The sequence below is a fragment of the Crocuta crocuta genome, unplaced genomic scaffold (assembly GCF_008692635.1).
Source record: "Crocuta crocuta isolate KB4526 unplaced genomic scaffold, BGI_CrCroc_1.0 scaffold333, whole genome shotgun sequence".
Lineage (NCBI taxonomy): Eukaryota > Metazoa > Chordata > Mammalia > Carnivora > Hyaenidae > Crocuta > Crocuta crocuta.
In genome coordinates this window covers 3,221,145-3,241,538 of record NW_027532856.1, presented here as the reverse complement: position 1 = coordinate 3,241,538, position 20,394 = coordinate 3,221,145, and the positions used below count along the sequence as shown (strand labels likewise).

At 42.4% G+C, this 20,394-nt stretch overlaps 2 protein-coding genes across 5 annotated transcripts in view; one reads left to right on the top strand and one right to left on the bottom strand.

Annotated features, from left to right (window-relative positions):
* The window catches only part of TUBD1 (tubulin delta 1), a 28,614-nt gene extending 8,931 nt beyond the window's left edge, over positions 1–19,683 (bottom strand). The window contains exons 1-7 of one of the 4 annotated variants that reach the window (XM_077745603.1): positions 19,462–19,683; positions 18,750–18,899; positions 18,423–18,638; positions 15,423–15,570; positions 13,985–14,201; positions 13,009–13,240; positions 4,695–4,859 (exon numbers count right to left, since the gene is read on the bottom strand). In XM_077745603.1, the coding sequence (XP_077601729.1) occupies positions 4,695–4,859; positions 13,009–13,240; positions 13,985–14,201; positions 15,423–15,570; positions 18,423–18,594 (934 nt within the window). In that variant the 5' untranslated portion in view covers positions 18,595–18,638; positions 18,750–18,899; positions 19,462–19,683. Of the gene's footprint in view, positions 1–4,694; positions 4,860–13,008; positions 13,241–13,984; positions 14,202–15,422; positions 15,571–18,422; positions 18,639–18,749; positions 18,900–19,461 lie in introns of those variants that run through there. The other 3 variants (XM_077745602.1, XM_077745601.1, XM_077745604.1) reach the window with 3 other exon arrangements.
* A 185-nt stretch (positions 19,684–19,868) lies between these two features.
* RPS6KB1 (ribosomal protein S6 kinase B1) overlaps positions 19,869–20,394 on the top strand; it is a 38,566-nt gene continuing 38,040 nt past the window's right edge. Inside the window, exon 1 of the mRNA XM_077745629.1 lies at positions 19,869–20,097. Within this exon, the coding sequence (XP_077601755.1) occupies positions 19,957–20,097 (141 nt within the window). The 5' untranslated portion in view covers positions 19,869–19,956. The remainder of the gene's footprint in view (positions 20,098–20,394) is intronic.

Sequence of the window (20,394 nt, the reverse complement as noted above, 5' to 3'; positions counted from 1 at the left end):
CTGAAATAGGCTCCAGGCTCTGAGCTAGCTGCTAACACAGAGCCAGATGCGGGGCCCGAACCAACGAACTGTGAGATCATGACTTGAGCCGAAGTCGGACGCCCAAACGACCGAGCCACTCAGGCGCCCCAGCAGAGATTTCTTAAAGATGAAACTGATACAATATTTGAACTTATCAAGAAAAAATTAGGGGCGCCTGGGTGGCTCAGTCAAATGAGTGTTGAACTCTTGGTTTTGGCTCACAGTTAATGATTTCGAGCCCCACATCAGGCTTTATGTTGACAGTGCAGAGCCTACTTGGGGATTCTCTGTCTCCCCCCACCCCTTGTCCCTTGCCCGCTCATGCTCTCTCTCAAAAATAAATAAATAAATATATTTTTTTAAAAACCTCTTAAGGTGTTTCTAATATAAAACTAGATTTGAAAACCATGTTTTTAAAAAAATATTAGGGACACCTGGCTGGCTCAGTCTGTGGAGCATGTGACTGTCTTGGGGTTCTGAGCTTGAGCCCCATGTCGGATATAGAGATTACTTAAAAATAAAAGAACATCTTTTTAAAAAAAGAAAAAAATTTGATAAGTACAGAAACATTTTATTCAACTTAGGGTTGAATAATTGATACGTATATAGAAAAAGTAAGCAAACAAGAAAACAAGGCAATTATTAACTCCAAAGAAGATAAAAAGCTATACAGGAAAGGAAAAGTAATTACAGGATACTACATGCATGACTCAGCTACGAATAGCATTTACTTGGTCATGATAATGTAAAGCTGAATACTACTTTAACCCAATGATGACACTACTATGTTGGAAGGATGAGAAGACAGAAGGGTGTTTGCAGGGTTTATGTTGTGGGAAAAAGCTAAATCCTTTAAAAAAATTTTTTTTAATGTTTATTTTTGAGAGATAGAGTGTGAGCAGGAAAGGACTGGAGAGAGAAAGAGAAACACAGAATCCGAAGCAGGCTCCAGGCTCTGAGCTGTCAGCACAGAACCTGATGTGGGGCTCGAACCCACGAACTGTGAGATCATGGCCTGAGCCGAAGTTGGACACTCAACTGACTGAGCCACCCAGGCACCCTGGGAAAAAGCTAAATCCTAACATTCCACATTTTGGAAGTAAATAGGTAATACCTAAACAATTAAAAAATCAATAGATGGCAATGAATAGATAAAAACAGTAAATGAACGAGCAAAGGAGAAAATACAGGAATTTACGGAATGATTGTTTTAACCACTGGCTTTGTAGAATTACTTAACTCTTTAATCTATGTGCATATAACAAATTATGACACATATACAGTAGAAAAGTATGCAGCTATCAAAAAGAATAAGGCATGTCCAAATTTAATGAATTGGAAAGGCCACAAAATATTGTTATATTGAAAAAAAAGCTGTAGAACAAAAAATACATATAATGTGATACCACTTTTTTATTTTAAAAAATTTTATTTTTATTTATTTTTGAGAGAGAGACAGAGTGTGAGTGGGGGAAGAGTAAAAAGAGTGGGAGACCACAGAACCCAAAGCAGTATCTAGGCTCTGAGCTGTCAGCACAGAACCTGATGCAGTGCTCAAACTCACGAACCACGAAATCATGACCTAAGCCGAAGTCAGACGCTCAACAGACTGAGCCCAGGTGCCCCATTTTTTATTTTTTTTAAAGTTTATTTATTTATATTTGAGAGAGAGAAAGAGTAGAAGGGGGGTAGAAAGAAAGGGAGAGAGAGAGAATCCCAAGCAGACTCAACACTGTCCATGCAGAACCCCACAGGGCTCGACTTCACAAACCAGTGAGATTGTGACCTGAGCCAAAACCAAGAGTCACACACTTACCCAACTAAGTCAGCAAGGCACTCCAAGCATGCAACTCTTGATCTTGGGTTTGTGATATTGGGCCCCATGCTGGGGGTAGAGTTTACTTAAAATAAACAAACAACAAAATTATAATTTAGCTTGACTCAAAGAGCTAAGCCAAAAGGCATGAAAAATTATCCCCAGATATATATATATATATGGAGATATTTATATGTTCAAAACTCTACCTATAACTATGAAGACATGTTGACACTCAGAGTCCTGCATGGGAAAATGACTAAGCAAACTGTGGTTTACTGACCTAAGACAGCTCAGAGCAGCACATCTTATACTATACCGAGGAACAGTGTGTTCCTTGAGATGTTAACAGGTATTACTAGAAAAACAGGTATGGAGGCCAAAAAATTTGGGAAGCATTACTTTAAGATGTGAACTTTCTATTTATCTCCAAACCTCAGGCACCATAATCTAAAATCCATAAGGTTTCACTAGTAAGTAAATGTAGAAGAAATCCACTTTCATATTACTGAAACCTAAGCTATTATTACTTGTGGCAAAATATATGCTACTAAAATAATACGTAGTAGTAATTTCTAATTAAACATGACAGTCTGAACATCAGTTTGTCATAAACAAGAAAAAAGGAAAAGGAGAGGAGACGAGCAACACAACTTTGGAAACTGGAAAGCAAGCAAATCAGTAGTGACTTAGCAAGCAGGGGGAAGCTTGAAATGTCTGCCCACAGTGAAGAGGTCCTGGGAGCAGGCCAGCTACTTCTAAAAGAGGAGGAAACAAGAGTATTAAAAAATCTGTANCAGGTAGTGGCTTCCACCCCCCTCGCAGTGGGTGGGGGGCCAGACCAGTCGTGCTCCTTCTGAAGGAGCAGGGCCTCGAGGCGTAGGAGGGGACGGTGGAGGGTGGGTGGGGCAGCTCTGGTGCGTCCCATCCCGTGCGCCCCAGGAGGGGACAGCACCCTGCGTCTGTACTTCCTAGTGCTTCCAGGTGTCATCCTTGTCATCTGGTCACAGCTTTCTGTTTGTTGCGCATTACAAACTTAACACACTTAGAAATGCTTTCAGGAAATAAACACTTTTTAAAAACGTGAAAAAAAAAATCTGTATGAGGGGCCACCTGGGTGTCTCAGTTGGTTGAGCATCCGTCCACCTTCACCTCAGGTCATGATCTCACAGTTCATGAGTTTGAGCCCCACACGGGGGCTCTCTGCTGACAGCACAGAGCCCACTTCGGATCCTGTGTCCCCCTATTTCTCTCTGCCCCTCCCCCACCTCTCCTGCTCATGCTCTCTCTCAAAAATTAGAAAAAAACTTAAAAATAAATAAAAATAAAAATCTGTATGAGAAGTGGTGAGAACCCTAGACCCTTCCCCACTTCCTGCAGCAGAGGGAGTGCCCCCCCTTCATCCTAAAAGGCTTCTGCTCCAGAAGGGCTAAACCAGTGAGGCTCTGGCCTCAGTAAAACTACCTGCGGGGCCCTACATTTCAGGCTCTGAAGATACAACAGTAAACAAAACAGAATCCCTGCCCTTATAATAAACCTTACATTCTACTGAGCTCAATGAAAGATACACACTAAGGAATTTCAGAATTCCAGGGACAAAAAGGAAATCCTAAAAGATTCAAGAGAAAACAAAACAGGATTAGGAATCAGATTGATGTGAGATGTACGTGCGTATGTGCGTGTGTGTGTGTGTGTGTGTATAGAGAAGGTAGAAGACTTAATTCTCAATTTTACATTAGGAAGGCATTTGATAATATCTAAAACCTGCAAAATAAAATAATAATGTAAGCAAGATACTTAGAAATATGGAGGCATATTCCAGAAGAAACAGCCAAAACCACTGAAAGTATTTTCATCTGGGTAGTGGGGAAGTATAGGACAGAAAACTGCTCTTTTCCTCATTATAAATAGATATTGGACAATTACTTGGCTTTATCTAAAAAAAAAAACTGAGATATAATTTACATGCAGTGCAAAGTAAAGATATAAGTATACACTTAGATGAGTTTGACTACTTGATTTTTTTTTTAAGTTTATTTATTTTGAGAGAGAGAAAGCAAGTATGCACAAGCTGAGGAGGGGCAGAGAGAGAGAGAGGGGCTTGGTGCTGTCGACGAGGGGCTCATCTCACAAACCATGAGATCATGACCTGAGATGAAATCAGGAGTCAGATGCTTAACCAACCGAGCCACCCAGGTGCCCTCTGACTATTCGATTAAAAAAATATTTTTTGTTTATTTATTTTTGAGAGAGACAGAGACAGAGCATGAGTGGGGGAGGGTCAGAGAGAGAGGGAGACACAGAATCTGAAGCAGGCTCCAGGCCCTGTGCTGTCAGCACAGAGCCCCATGTGGGGGTCAAACTCACTAACTGTGAGATCATGACCTGAGCTGAAGTCAGACGCTTGACCAACTAAGCCACCCAGGCGCCCCAGACTATTTGATTTTTTTTTAAAAACGATGCTCATGTATTACTTTGATAAAAATAAAATAAAATAAAATAGGGGCACCTGGCTGGCTCAGTCGGTTGAGTGTGTGACTCTTGACCTCAGAGTAATGAGTGCGAGCTCCCTACTGGGTGCAGAGATTACTAAAAATAAACAAATTAATTAATTCATTAAACAAACTTTAAAAGAGAAATGTCACACTCCCCTGAAATTTTTTTTTCATTTTTGGTTAACGAAACTGTGCAGTGATGAAGCATCCCTCCTGGGATGTCCTTGTAAGTTTTTGCAGGAACCTCCCTGACCAGAAGAAGGCACCATTATTTCAAGTGGCCCAAGGCAGTTTATATTGAGACCTCCAATGCAGGCTCTTTTCCCAGTTTGTGGCCTGCATATTTTTAAAATATCCATTACCTTCTTCCATTTTCGAATTAGAAATGAGCATCTGTCTCAGATGCTTGAGGAGGCCGGCCCAAGTAAACGTGCTGTAAGCCAGTGAGTTCTCAGACATCTGAGGAATGTTACGAATACCCAGCATCTTGAATTCAGGATGGGGGACTAAATTCTCCATTAAGTCTCCTGTAAAGAAAAAAAACACCTGGACTAAATTTTTAAATTCCACAATGTTTCCATTGACCCATATACAACTATGGTTTGTGGGGCCAAATATGTTTTCTCCTCTAAGGTCAGAATTGTTTAAATTTAAAAATGTAAATAAGGTCCGCCTGGGTGGCTCAGTCGGTTAAGTGTCCGACTTCGGCTCAGGTCATGATCTCATGGTTCATGGGTTCGAGACCCGCATCAGGCTCTTTGCTGACAGCTAGCTCAGAGCCTGGAGGGTGTTTCAGATTCTGTGTCTCCCTCTCTTTCTGACCCTCCCCTGCTCTCTCTCTCTCTCTCTCTCTCTCAGAAATAAATAAAAAATTAAAAAAATAAAAATGTAAATAAGATTTCAGAGACAATGTCTATTTCGGATCACATATTCGCTTCATTTTGGCACCTACTTTAGCATGAGTGAGAAAACACACTTTGCCAAAAAGGAAACAAGAATGTAGAAGCTAAGAAACTGGAAATGTGAATGAAATATGTAGCTACACCCCAGGAATCAAAGTAAGCATCAGAGCTAATACGCTTTTATCATCATTCTGTATTCCCTAAATATTCCTTTAGAAACTTGTCTAGATCTCTTATTTTATCTGGTTAAATGATAAGCAGACATGTTAAATCAAATTCTACTAAGAAGTCTAGTGATTTCTGAAGACAGGAATATGCCTATCTTTAGAAACTTATATTTGTTAATGAAACAGGATTATGGAAAAAAGCTAATTTGTTTTGCATTCAGAGCTGTTTTATATATTTATAGAAAAAAACGAGAGGAAAGAGAAAAATATATTACTATAACAACATGAAATATAAATTCTGTAACACTGAGTGCAAACTCATATCCTATATCCTAAGGAAAAGAACAAATTTTGACACAAACATCTACAAAGTGTTGCACAAATTGATCTTATGGCTAATGGAGTTTCCTCTAAACGTGAATCTTGTTTTTTTTTTTTAATGTTTATTTATTTATTTTGAGAGAGAGAGAGAACGCATAAGCAGGGAAGGGGTACAGAGAAGAAAGACAGAATCCCAAGCAGGCTCTGCACCATCAGAGCAGAGCCCGGTGTGGGGCTCAAACTCACAAACCATGAGATCATGACCTGAACCGAGATCGAGAGTTAGATGCCTAAGTGACTGTGCCACCCAAACATAAGAGTCCTTTAATGCAAAATACCTAGAGCTGAATTTTATTGCATAGCACATATAAACAATAGTCAACAAATATAGCCTGAACACTGACACATGAATTATCATTCTTTAGAAAGGTAATTAATGATCTGCCTTTTAATTTTTTGATTTTTTTTTTTTTTTTTTGAGAGAGAAAAGGCATGTGAGCGAAGGAGGGACAGAGCAAGAGAGAGGAAAAGAATCCCAAGCAGGCTCCATGCTCAGCTCAGAACCCAACACAGGGCTCTATCTCAGGACCGTGAGATCATGAACAGAGCCAAAATCAAGAGTTAGATGCTCAAGAAACTGAGCCACCCAGGGGCCCCAACACCTGAATTATTGTCACAATGTACTTTTCCCTCCAGCCTTCTTGTTCACCTACTCTCATTTTAACCACACCAGGACTTTGTTGAGACCCCGTAATGGACTGAAGGTTTGTTCTCCCTCCAAATTCATATATTGAAATCCTAACCCCCAAGGGGATGGTATGGTAAGGGTGGAGCCCTCAGAAATGGGATTAGTGCCCTTCTCAAAGGGGCCCCACAGAACTCTCTAGCACCTCATGCCATGTGAGGACACGGTGAGAAGATGGCCATCTAAGAACTAAGAAGCAGGCTTTCACCAGACACTGTACCCACTGGTGCCTTGATCTTGGACTTTCTAAACTCCAGAACCATGAGAAATGATGTTATGTGCTTTATAATTCACTTAGTATATAGCACTTTTGTTATAGTAACCTAAATGGATTAAGACAAACTAATCCATGGACCTCTGTCTTCTCAGTCCATCAGTCTTCCCCTTGCTTCACTTTTCTTGCCCAGCTACTTGCCCCTATCTCTTCATCAAATCTTTCTTTCTAAGTGAAAGTCCAATCTTGGATCAGCCCCACTCCTCACATTCTCTGTTGGTGTCTGAGCACTGCTGTAGAAAGTCACCCTGAATCACAGACTGGAACCCCTCAGAATTTAGATGCCAAACACTAACGCCCACTAATGCTGATGCTTTGTTTTAAAGGTGACATCTCCTCAAATGCCTGAATGGAGCCACGTGGATATCTGAGGTCATTTAGTGCAGAGACTGAGGCACAACAGACATGTCTGAGAAAAAGCATGGAGGCCAATGTGGCTAGAAGAAAGTCAGTAGCAGGATTTAAGATCAAGAAAGCAGTGGAAACCAGACAGAACAAAACCCTGCATGTGATTCCAATTACTTTGGCTTTAGCTCTGAGTGAGATGGGAAACCTCTTAAAGGTTTTGAATAGGAAAGTAACAGGATCTGGCAGGATTTAACCTTTTAGACAAGTAAAGCCAGAGTTCAGTCAGGCTGCTACACTTCAGAAAAGGTTGTGGGTTGGTAAAGGTTGAAGTGGGAAGGCCAGGTAAACTTCCAGCTAACTTCTCACATGGCATTTCCATTAAGATATGGCAAAGGCATCTCGCACTAATCATGTCCAAGACCCACCTCTTTTCTCTGGCCCATACTACGCCCCACAAACCAGATCTTTTTTCAGCATCCCCACTCCAGCAAAAAGCACAACAAACTACACTGTTCTACAACAGTACTATGTATGAATTATGCTCTGCACCTTGCTTTCTGTCATTTTCCAGATCCAATCCATCATCTGGTCCTGTGCATTTTACTCCACCCCCAATCTCTCTCAAATCTATCCTCTTTATCTCAATTTGTTTAGTCCCATTTAGCAAAGACCTGTTATGTGAGAGGCACTGTTCCGAAGAAAGCAGACACAGAAGTGAGCAAGGTAGACAAGGCCTTGCTTTCTCAGAGCTTCTATTCTAGTGGTTAGAAACAAAGAATAGGGAGTGCCTGAGTGGCTCAGTTGGTTGAGTGTCCAACTCTTGAGTTCCGCTCAGATCATGATCCCAGGGTTGTGGGATGGAGCCCCGCGTCGGGCTCTGTGCTGAGCCTGCTTAAGATCCTCTCTCTCCTTCTGCCCCTATCTTCTGCTGGCATGTGCTCTCTCTCCACCGTCCCCCCCTCCATGAAAAAAAGAAACAAAGGATAAAAAAGGTAATAAATGAACAAAATAATGTCAGAGAGTAATAAATGGTGGGAAGGAAACAAACAGGATGATATTATAGGTGTTCATTCCTCAAGTAGGATCATCATGGAAGGCCATTTTAAGGAGGTAACAGTGAACTGAGACTTGAAAGGGAAATGGTCAGAAGACTATTTCTGGTAGAAGGAGAAGGAAGTTAATGAGGACAGCAAGAATGGACACCCTGGTGAGAGGAGCTGCACTATATGACACATAATGAGGACCCTGAGGCTCTGCTTATGAACAGGGGAGAATGGCAGGAGAGAAGGGAAACTGGAAGACAGAAGATAAACCACATACAATGGAGGCAGTTACAGACTTTCCTATAAGAAAACTAAATCTAAGATTTAAATTAAAAAAAATTTTTTTTTTAAGTTTGAGAGAGACAGAGACAGCATGAACAGGGGAGGGGCAGAGATAGAGGGAGAGAGAGAATCCCAAGCAGGCTCCACATAGTCAGCACAGAACCCAATGTGGGCTTGAACCCTCAAAACTGAGATCATGACCTGGGCTGAAACCAAGACACTTAACTGACTGAGCCACCCAAGCTCCCCTAAAAATTTTTTTTAAAAGTATTTATTTTTGAGAGAGAGAGAAAGTGGGGGAGAGAGTATATGACTGCGGGAGGGGCAGCAAGAGAGAGCAACAGAGGATCTAAAGCGGGCTCTGTGCTGAAAGCCCGATGTGGGGCTCAAACTCATGAACTATGAGATTATGACCTGAGCCAAAGTCAGACGCTTAACCAACTGCGCCACCCAGGTGCCCCTGGATCTAAGATTTTGAAACTGAGTAACTGAGGGAGTGAGAAAGAAATGAGCTTCTGGGGGAAAGCTCTCTGTTTTAGACACATTATATTTGAGGTGTCCATTAAATGTGTACATATACATGTCATACAAAAAAGGCTACTGGATTTAGAAATCTGGAGCTTAGGGAATTGGTCAGAGTTGGAGAGAAACCAGCAAGTTGGAGAATACAAATACTGTTTAAAGCCATGGAACTAGGTCAGTTATCAGGGAGAAGGTCCAAGACCAGCATTTATTTATTTATTAAAAAAAATTTTTTTCTAGTTTTTATTTATTTATTTTTAAAACTTTTTAAAATGTTTTTTGTTTATTTCTGAGAGAGAGAGATAGCATGAGTAGGGGAGGGTCAGAGAGAGAGGGAGACACAGAATCTGAAGCAGGCTCCAGGCTCTGAGCTGTTAGCACAGAGCCCGATGCGGGGCTCAAACCCACGAACTGTGAGATCATGACCTGAGCTGAAGTCGGATGCTTAACCAACTGAGCCACCCAGGCGCCCCATAGTTTTTATTTATTTTTGAGAGAGAGTCAGAACATGAGCGGGGGAGGGACGAGGGACAGAGAGAGGAAGACACAGAATCTGAAGCAGGTTCCAGGCTCCGAGCTGTCAGCACAGGGGCCGACGGGAGCTCAAACTCACAAACGGTGAGATCATGACCTGAGCTGAAGTCGGATGCTTAAATGACTGAGCCACCCAGGCGCCCCCTAAGGCCAGCATTTAGAGCTTGGGAAAAAGAAAAGGAGCCAAAAGAGGAGAAAAGAAGAGAATAAAAGGTGTAGTCACTGAGATAAAAGGAAAATGAGGAGAGGGCTATCACAAAAAAACAAAAAGATATGGAAGACTAAAGACCAGCCATGCCAAATTCTGACAGGTTGATAGGAATGAGCAAAGTGTCTCCTGAATTCGGCAATGTGGACACGTTTGTGACTTGTAAAAAGCATTTTCAGAAACGTGGGGGGGTAGAAACTAGATGAGAGGGGGTGAAGATGATGAGATGAGGAGGAGATAGGGACAGCAAGGAGATACACCCTTGCGTTGTTGTAAAGAATAACAGAAGAATGGGTACAATCACTAGAGGTGATGTCAAGGGAGGGTTTTTCAGTGTGAGAGATGCCTGAGAGTAGTTGTGATGGCAATAATCCAGGAAAGAGGCATAAGTTAATGACGGGGAGGATGAGAGATGAGTGAAGAATTAAGTCCCTGATTGGGGAGAGGTTATGGGACCCAGAAGCCAAGCCAGAGAGTGCTCTCTGACAGGAGCAGGACCCACCTCCCACCGCAACACCAGGTGAAGTGCAAACGTGAGCCCAGGCAGCACAGTCAGGTGTGCAGACAAAATGGGGGAGTCAAGAGAGCTCCTGGCTGACTAGCTGCTTTTACTTTCTCGGTGCAGTTCAGTGATTTCAAGCCATCGCAATCTCTGCAGGGAACGGCTAGCCCAGCCAGCAGACCCACCTTCCATCAGCTACCTGCAGGAAGTCCCGGGGATTTTTCAAAAGTAAAAGTGATTATGTCACCAACCTGCTGAAAATCTTTCAGCGGCTTCCCCCTATTCTTAAGGTAATGAGGAAGGCCTCTAAATGGCTTAGAGGACCTGCTAGGCCTACCCCTGCTCACCACCTTAGCCTCGGATTTCAGTCACCCCCTACTTCATTCTCTGTGCTCCAGAGAATCCACGGGATCAGTCTTTGATGAGCCATGCTTCCTTCTGCTGCAAGGCCTCTGGCCATACTGTTCCCTCCTCCTTCCCTTGGCTTAGTCATCTCCAAGTTCTTTTCCAGCTCTTAGCTCAAGTGTTATTTCCTCAGGGCAGCCTTCTCTGCCCCTGCAGCCTAAGTCTGATTCCTTCGTGACACATTCTCTAGAAACTGAACTTCTTTCCTTCAGAGCACTTAACTCAGTTTTTAATTATACATTCTTGGTGTAATTTACTTGTTTAATGTCTCTCACATTTTGCAGTGAACACAATGTCTGGATTGACTCCCACTGGATCCCCAACATTTAGCATAGTCCCTGGCACACAGCAGGAAGTCAATAAATATTGTTTGAACAAAGAGATGTGTAATATGGTAAGAACTATGGAATGCACAGAAATTAACAAGACACATGTCTCCAAGGAAGCTACAAATTAGTGGGACTACATAATATGCACATGACAGAATCCCTCTCTAAGGAAACACATGGTGTTAGTTACAGTGGTAGCATCTGGGAAAGGGTGGGAAGGACACCTACTTTGCATAGTGTTTTGCACTCCTTGAATACGTATGTTGCTTGTGTTGCTTTTAAAGATAAACACACTTCAAGAAATAATTAAGGTAAAAAATATTAAGGGACATAGGAAAGATAGAGAATGCCTTCAAGATCAGAAAAAGAGGGTTACTTTAGGTGAAGACCTCAGTATGAAAGCTTTATGGAAAAATTATCATGAATTGGACACTGAAGGATGTGCTTTAATAGAGATAAAGAAAGGAAGGAGGAAGTGATCTCTAAGGAAAAGGAACACTGAACAAAGGGACCTGGGCTAGAAAGTACCAAACTGAAGAAAGACAGTGCAGACAGGATGAAAAGAAAGTGGGGATCCATGCAGAGGAGGCAATAGGTAATGAAGCTAGAAAGTTAGGATTCAGGGCATAATGCGGAGGCCAAGGCGAAGGAATTCTGACAAACCTGGCCACAGGATGAACATGAGGGAGTATGAGGATGAGCTCTGCACACTGGGGGGGCTCTTTTGTAGTCAGCTGCAAGACGGACTGCAGGGGGAAGAGGCAGGTGCAGGAAGGAAAGCAGGGTTAGGACCACCTTCAGGTAGGAATGTCTATTTGATGTGAGCTCTGTTTTTCTGCCAGTGAGAGAGAGAGAGAGAGAAGACACAGAAAGAGGCTAGTTTGCTCTGTGTTCAGGGAGAGTATGCAGTATTAGTTGAGAGATACTGGCACCCTGAGCGAATGTGAGAGAGACAGGGAAGCAGGGGCAGATGCAGGCAGATGGCAGAGAGGGCACCAACAGATATGAACATACCGAGGGGATACGAGGACAGTGGGAGAGGTCCAGGTGACAGAACCTGAGAAAGAGGGCGCAGGGGCGAGACAGCAGGGAATAAAAGATGGATCTATTTAGAACATTCTAAATTTGAAGAAGCCGGAAGGCTTCTGGGATAGGCAACTATTTGGGAAAGATATTAGGACTGAGGAAGGTATAGATTATGGAGTTATTTGCATCTAGATGATTTGAATTGATAAGACACCACAGATGAAAAAGCTGAAGAAAGAATGATGGGTTTCCTTACGTGGTGATAAAAATGATGGCTGTACAACTTTGTGAATATGCTAAAAAACTGAATCGCAGGTGCGCCTGGGTGGCTCAGTTGTTATACATCCCACTCCCGACCTCAGTTCAGGTCATGCATGATCTCACAGTTAGTGAGTTCAAGCCCCACATCAGGAGGCTGATGGCATGGAGCCTGTTTGAGATTCTCTCTCTCACTCTCTCTGATCCTCCCTGACTTATGCACTCATTCTCTGTCTCTCAAAATAAATAAACTTAAATTTTTAATGTGTATTTATTTTTTGAGAGAGAGAGAGAGAGAGAGAGAGTGCAACCAGGGGTGGGGATGAGAAAGAGACACACAGAATGTGAAGCAGGCTCCAGGCTCTGAGCTGTTAGCACAGGGCCCAATGTGGGGCTCAAACCCACGAACCACAAGATCATGACCTGAGCCAAAGTCGGACACTCAACCAACTGAGCCAACCAGGAGCCCCAAAATAAATAAGCTTAAAAAAAATGGAATTGTACATTTTAAATCAGTGAATTATACTGTATGTGAATTATATCTCAAAGTTGCTGTAAAAAAAAAAAAAAGAAAAAAAGAAGATAAAAGGATCCTGAAGAATAGAATATGTATCTATCACTCTTTGGAAATTTAGTAATTTTTTAAAACTTCAATAAGATAGTGGGGGAGCTAGGTAGTTCTTTAGGAAGGTTTTTGAGATGAGGGAAACCTAAATGTATCCTCAGACAGATGGGACAAGCCAGTGAGGAATAACTGAGGCTTTTAGAACATAAGACTTTCATACAAATTACATACAAGAGGACAAATACCTAATGGGTTTCTTCTGTAGTGAGATGAGCCTTCCATAGAATAAGTAGGCTGGAACACGCTTCCCAGCTGATGTGCAAGGACTTGGTTTATATCTCTAAAGGAGATTTGCTTGATGTTCATCAGTTTCGCACAGATCTTATGAACAGCATCATTTTCATGAACAAGGAGGGCATCTGAAGATCGGTACAAGTGAGAAAGCGTCAAAATGGAGTTGTAGTTCTGAACAATAACCTGGAGAGAAAAAGGTCAGACATAAGAAAGGCAAAAGAGAAGAGTGGTTAAGAAGGTAGATTCTAAGTGCATTGTGCCTGGGTTTAAATCCCGGCTCTGTCACTTTCTAACTATGTGATCTCGGACAAGTTATATAATCTTCCCATGCCTCAGTTTTCTCATTTGTACAACAGTGTAATAATTATACCAGCTCCTAGAGTTGTAAGGATTAATGACAGAATGCAAGTAAAGCGCTTAAAAGACTGTCCTGTATATAGTAAGGGCTTAATAAACAATGACTATTACTATCATACTTCTCCCTACAGCATTTATTATAGTGACTTAACTCACCTCCATTTTATTATTTCACCAACTAGGCAGATCAACAAGAAGCTGGCCTGTATAGAAATTTCCTCTCAATGGAAAGAAAGGAAAATTTTTTGAAGTTTGGTAATGTCATGATGAACCCTAACGTGTGGTCAAGGTCCCTCCTTTACACACTAGATCCAGAGGGACAAACCCAGGAATGGGTTCCTGAGATAAGATATTACTTTTGTGAACAATTCATTTAATTTTGCTTAAACCTTTCAACACGAATGAGGTGTCCTTGTTTTAGAAATTCCAAAGAGTATCATATTGTATAATGATTAACTGCTGATATAGTAAATTAATATTTCCAAAGAAAGGGTGAGATCAATCTTTTACCTACATTTATTTCACTGCAAAGAATACAAAATATAAAGTTTTCAATTAACATGTTCATACCTCACCAGTTCCATAAGGCCATATAATCTGATTCATTTTCAAAGAGTTTGAGTACTGATCTTGTAGATTCTGTGTGACAAAGGCTCCTAGTCCTGATCCTGTGCCTCCAGCCATACTCATTATGATGAAAAAACCACTCAAACAGTCACATTTTTCCACTTCCTTCTGGATTAGGTTCATTATAGATTCTTCATGCCTGGGTCCATGAACAGAGTAACTATGCAACACAAAAAAACAAATACAAATGACTTTCAATTTAATCAGAAAGAGGCAATGCAGAGAGAAAGATATAGGATAGACAAGGCTTTTTAAACCCACAGATGTGAACTAACTCTCATGAAAGGTACAGGTGCCCTGACTGGCAAAATTTAAAACACACAAGTTAGAGGTGAATAGGATTGCAGAAAGAGTGGATTTACTGGGTACAGAAAATTACCTTTCATAGGCCATTCCTTTAGCTGGAGACTTCAATTACCAGGTAGTTCTGCAAGTTTATGGTGCAAAATGGCATCCAATATACATAATAATATTCCTAAAACAGTGGTTCTCAAACTTTGCTGCACATTTAATCACCTAGGGAAGCTATGAAAACTCCCAACATTTGGGCTTTAGCCTAAGCCAATCAAATCAAAATCTCTGGAGGTAAGAACCAGGCATTGGAATTTTCCAAAGAACCCCAGGACATACGACTGCCTTGCTGTGTTCCCTATTAGCTGGAATATCTGCCAGATAAAGATACTGTTTTTTTTGTTTTGTTTTGTTTTAAGCTTATTTACTTATTTTGAGAGAGAGAAAGAGCGTGTGTGTGCATACATGTACATGTGAGGGAGGGGCAGAGAGAGAGGTAGAGAGACAATTCCAAGCAGACTCCATGCAGTCAGCACAGAGCCCCATGTAGGGCTTGATCTCACCATTCGTGAAACCATGACCTGAGAGTCGGTTAACTGACTGAGCCACCCGGGCGCTCCAAGATATGTTTTAATGAGAAGTTAGTTGGCAGAAAACAGTTAAAATGTAGAAAGCCCTGCTGCAAGAGATCCCTGGTTTCATCATTACCTGGACTTGAAGCACAGACATACATGAGACAGAACAGTTTCTTCTGCATGAAGTCACACTCTACATTTTAAAACAGCCATTAAAGAAAAATGTTTTAACGTTTATTCATTAAACGTTAGCAGAGTGTGAGCAGGGGAGGGGCAGAGAGAGGGAAGTAGGCTCCAGGCTATAGGTGTCAGCACAAAGCCCGACGCAGGGCTCGAACCCATTAACTGTGAGATCATGACCTGAGCTGAAGTTGGACACTCAACCAACTGAGCCACCCAGGTGCCCCTAAAACAGCAATTTCAAGATTATGTGTGTGATATATCAACTGTGCCGCTATAATTATGCTGTCCAGGTAGCTGTATCTAAACTGAAAAACATGAGGAGTTGCTCTTACCCATATGCCCAGTTGTTTCCAGAACCTTGTTTTTGACAGAAGCACGAATGCTGGCCATATTTCCATTGGCCAGACTGGGCAGCCTTTGATAGTGTTTGATTGATAACTTTAGGTTCCATATCAACAAGTACAGCCCGGGCAATGGGAACTATAGAGAGGAGGAAAACCAAAAGAAAAATATTTCATATATCTTATTTGGCTTCTTGCAGAGCACAAATTTCTAGGTCCTACCTCCCAAAAATCCAAAGATTAAGGATAGAAAGATCTGTCATACTGCTTAGAAACTGAAGTGGGCAGCAGCAGGTATATGCAGATGCTTAGCATTCTTTTCTTTTTTAATTAAAATAATTAAAAAATTTTTTATTTTTAAAAAATTTTTTGTTTTATTTTTTAAATTTTTATTAAAATTCTTTTTAAACATTTATTTATTTTTGAGTGACAGAGCAAGACAGAGCATGAATGGGGAAGGGACAGAGAGAGAAGGGGGATACAGAATCCGAAGCAGGCTCCAGGCTCTGAGCTGTCAGCACAGAGCCCAACCTGGGGCTCAAACTCATGGACTGTGAGATTATGACTTGAGCCAAAGTCACGCTTAACCGACTAAGTCACCCAAGCACCCCTATGTTTTATTTTATATTTGAGAGAGAAGAAAGACAGAAACAGAGACAGAGAGTGAGCAAGGGAGGGGCAGAGTGAGAGGGAGACACAGAATCCGGAGCAGGCTCCAGAGTCTGTCAGCACAGAGCTGTCAGCACAAAGCCTGATGCAGGGCTCGAACTCACAAGCTATGAGATCATGACCTGAGATGAAGTCGGACACTTAACCAACTGAGCCACCCAGGCACTCCTTTACTTTTGTTTTTTATGAGAGAGAGAGAGAGAGAGAGAGAATATGAGTGGAAGAGGGGAATTTTTTATTCGAGAGAGAGAGAGAGGGAGAGAGAGAAAGAGGGAGAAAGAGAGAAAGAGAGAGGGAGACACAGAATCTGAAGCTGGCTCCAAGGCTCTGAGCTGTCAGCACAGAGCCTGATGCAGGGCTTGAAATCAGGAACTGTGAGATCATGACCCGAGCCGAAGTCAGATGCTTAACCAACAGAGCCCATTGGCTCCCCATTTTTAATGTTTATTTGTTTTGAAGCAGGCTCCAAGGCTCTGAGCTGTCAGCTCAGAGCCCAACGTGGGGCTCAAACCCACAAATTGTGAGATCATAACCTGAGCTGAAGTTGGTCTCTTAACTGAGTGAGCCACTCAGGGACACCATAATGCCTAGTATTCTGCCAAGCAGGATGAATCAGTGTGGGCTAACATGATCACGGGGTCAGGTCTACAAATATCTGCTGAGATCTTACCATGTACCATGTACTGTGCTGGGAACACAAAGAGGAAGACTACATGAATCTAGCCCTAGGACTAGTGGGAGAGATAAAACTTAATCACAGTACAATATGATATGACCCGTCATGAATCTACAGTAGAGTAGCACATTCAGAGGTATAAAATGCCATGGGCACAACAAACAGCTCAGGATTGTTGAAGCAGAAGATGGAGGAGGGGGTGGAGGAAGTGATGGATGGGGATGGAAAGTAGGCAGGCTCAGATCTTGGAAGTCCTGGTATGCAGTGCTAAAAAGCTTGAAATTAATCTTTAAGGTAATGTGAAACTGCTGAAAATGTTCAAGCAGATGAGGAATAGTCAGACAACTTTTTATTTTATTTTATTCTTTATTTTTATTTATTTTTAAAGTAATGTCTACACCCAATGCGGGGCTTGACCTCCTAACCCTGAGATCAAGAGTTGTATGCTATACCAACTGAGCCAGTCAGTTGCCCTGTCAGGTGACTGTTTTTTATTTTTAATGTTTATTTATTTNGAGAGAGAGAGAGAGAGAGAGAGAGAGAGACAGAGGATCCAAAGTGGGCTCTGCACTGACAGAAGACTGTCCTGAAACAGTCCAAGTGAGAGAGGGCAAGAGCCAGAACTAAGCCAGTGACAGTGAAGATGGAAAGGGGAGAAGAGATATATAGGAGGTAAATTAAGCATATGGTTAGGTTTGATAGTATGTGGGCAAAAAGAGCCTAAGTTCTAAAGGAAAGATAACAAACACCCTAGGGTATGGAGATGATCAGTTTGAGGTACACAGGGGGATGAAGGTGGAGATGTCCACTAAGCAATACTCAGCTCATAAGAGACACTAGGCTAGATTTGAGAGTCACTAGTGTCACAGAAGTAGCAAATTATAATAGTAACTGAAATGGCCCAGAGAGACCTATGTAAGTGAGGACAGAGGAGAGAGAGCCTGAGATGCAACCACTGGGAAAAAAAAGTTTGAAGATTAAGGAGAAGGAGTTTCACGAAGAGAGTTTTACAGTTAATGGTATAAAATCCAGGAGAAAGTTAAGTGAATTAAGAACAGAAAAACAGTCACTGGATCTAGCAATTAGCAGATTACTGGGAACTTTTTCTTAGAGCAATTCAGTGGTGGTGTAGGGCAGAAGCAGGATTGTAGTTGGTTAAAGAGGGTTCTCCTTTGAGAATCTTAGATGAGAAGGTAAAGAGATAAGAAGGAAAAAAATTGGGGCATCTGGCTGACTCAGTCGGTAGAACATGTGATGCTTGATCTTGGGGTTGTAAGTTCCAGCCCCATGTTGGGGGTAGAGTTTACTTAAAAATTGCAAATCCTCATTCCAAATTTCTGTACTTTCTGTACCACCCTGCAGTGCCCACACCCAAAAGGGAATAAATCCTGGGGGGGAAAAAAAAAGCTATAGTCATAAGTTGGTTGGTTGGTTGATTTCAGATTGGTGAGATCTGAGCATGCTCACAGGCTGAGGGAAGATGCCACTGGAGAAGCAAAGGTTATTAACACAAAAACAAAGGGCTGAGAGCAAAGTCATTCCCTAGTAACATGAAAAGAGATGGGGTTCAGACACCACATGGAGGACTTGGCCTTGAACAGGTTGGTTATGTCAGAGTAAAGGAGAGGACAGTAGACCACACATACCTCCATTTTCCTCTTCACTGAAGAATCTTTCTTTGCAAGATGCTTGATATATCTCATTCTCTCTTTTAGAGCAGAGTCCCTGGGGACAGTGTGAGTCATTATACAGGGCATCAAATACTTCAAAACCAATCTGATTGCCACACTGACCAAGTTGCACTGTTACTACTGACATGCTGAGATGCAAACTAGACCTATTCCTTCAAAAACACGAGCAACCTGTAATAGAAAAACATAGGCGTTGAGAGCCACTACATTACTAATAAATAAAGAACAAATATAATGCCACATGTATTAATACACATCAATAAAAGTATAATTTTAAAATACCATGTATATGGTGTTATAGATGAAACAGCTTAATCATTCAAGGAAGTTGTTCTCTTTTTCTACATCGTTTTGGGATTTGTAATTTACCGTACCCAAATGCATTCATAGACAGCTCAATAGTTTCTGAAATCTGTTATATTCACTACTTCCCTAAGTGTGCATTTAAAACAAAACAAAATAAAATGAATACTAGTTGAAGGAGTTCGTAGTATATACTTCACACTACAGGAACACACAGAGCGCAGAAGTTAGCTCAACAACTGTATATTTAATTAACATTAATTTTCTCTCTTCTACATAATGACTTTCTCTCCCGAATCACCTTCTGGCCTGGTAACTACAATAACACTTAGAAGAAAGACTTGGGTTTATCTCAGGTAGACAGCAAGGAAGACAAAGCTTGGAAAGGGAGAACCAGATAAAATAAAAGAGTAAGTCTTCACTATTTTTAACAATGAAAAGACAATTTTTGGTAAAGACCTAACACCAGGTCTGTGCGCACTGTAAAGAGTAGTGGCTTTTGAGCCAAACTGTACGTACAAATTTTCAAACAACCCTGCAAACTAGGTATCATTACTCTCATTTTACATATAAGCAAACTGAGGCTTTGAAAAGTTATGTGACTTTTGCAAGGCCCCTGAACTCGAATAGCCAAAACCAAGTCTCTCCCTTTCCCCACTGGCTTCAGTAATTCCCCATAAACCCTACTCACTGACAGACCCAGAACCAGCCGTTTCGATTCTGTTCAAACTTCAGAGGGCCAACCCGGTCATTATGCGCATGCTCCCTTTCAATATAAAAAAAGTTACGGAGAACGAATGCGCATGTTCATAAACCAAGAGTTTTGTTGTGGGTTATCCCCCCCGCCCCCTATTCAGAGGTTAATTACGCATGTTCAATTTCAATTTATTAACTTCAGACATGGTACGCATGCTCCTTGTCCATCAAAGGCTAAAGCCTCTAATGCGCATGACCTAGCTAGCCTAAGAGGCTTCGGCTGGGGTTCTGCGCATGCTTCTGCCAGTACCTGGCGCCAGGCGATAGCTCTACGCATGTTCATTGCCCACAGTTCGGCTTCATAGAACCCTGTACGCATGCTCTAGAGATGAACTTCATGAGCCAGTCTAGGGCCTAGGCGCAGACGCACTAAGCCCAAGCAGCCGGTGATGGCGGCAGCAGCGGCGGTGGCTGCGGCAGGTCCGGGCCCATGAGGCGACGACGGAGGCGGGACGGCTTTTACCCAACGCCAGACTTCCGAGACAGGGAGGCTGAGGACATGGCAGGAGTGTTTGACATAGACCTGGACCAGCCAGAGGATGCGGGCTCTGAGGATGAGCTGGAGGAGGGGGTGAGGCCCGGGGTCCCGGGGGGCCCGAGGTGACAGGGCCAGGGCGGCGGCAAGGGCCCTGGAAACCTGGCGCGTCCGAGAGCGCAGAGACCCGAGGGGGCGCGAGTAGTCTCTTGGAGGAGCATAGGCGCCGCGCGGTACGAGTCAGAGGAGCGGGCGGGGTGGATCTGGCCCTAGGGGTGAGGCCGTTCCGGGACTCGCAGGTGCAAGTCGTGCCCATAACTCCTCATCAGCGCAGCCCGGAGCAGTCTGGAGTGAACGAAAAGGGAGCGTGGTCAATTTCTTGAGCTGTTCAAT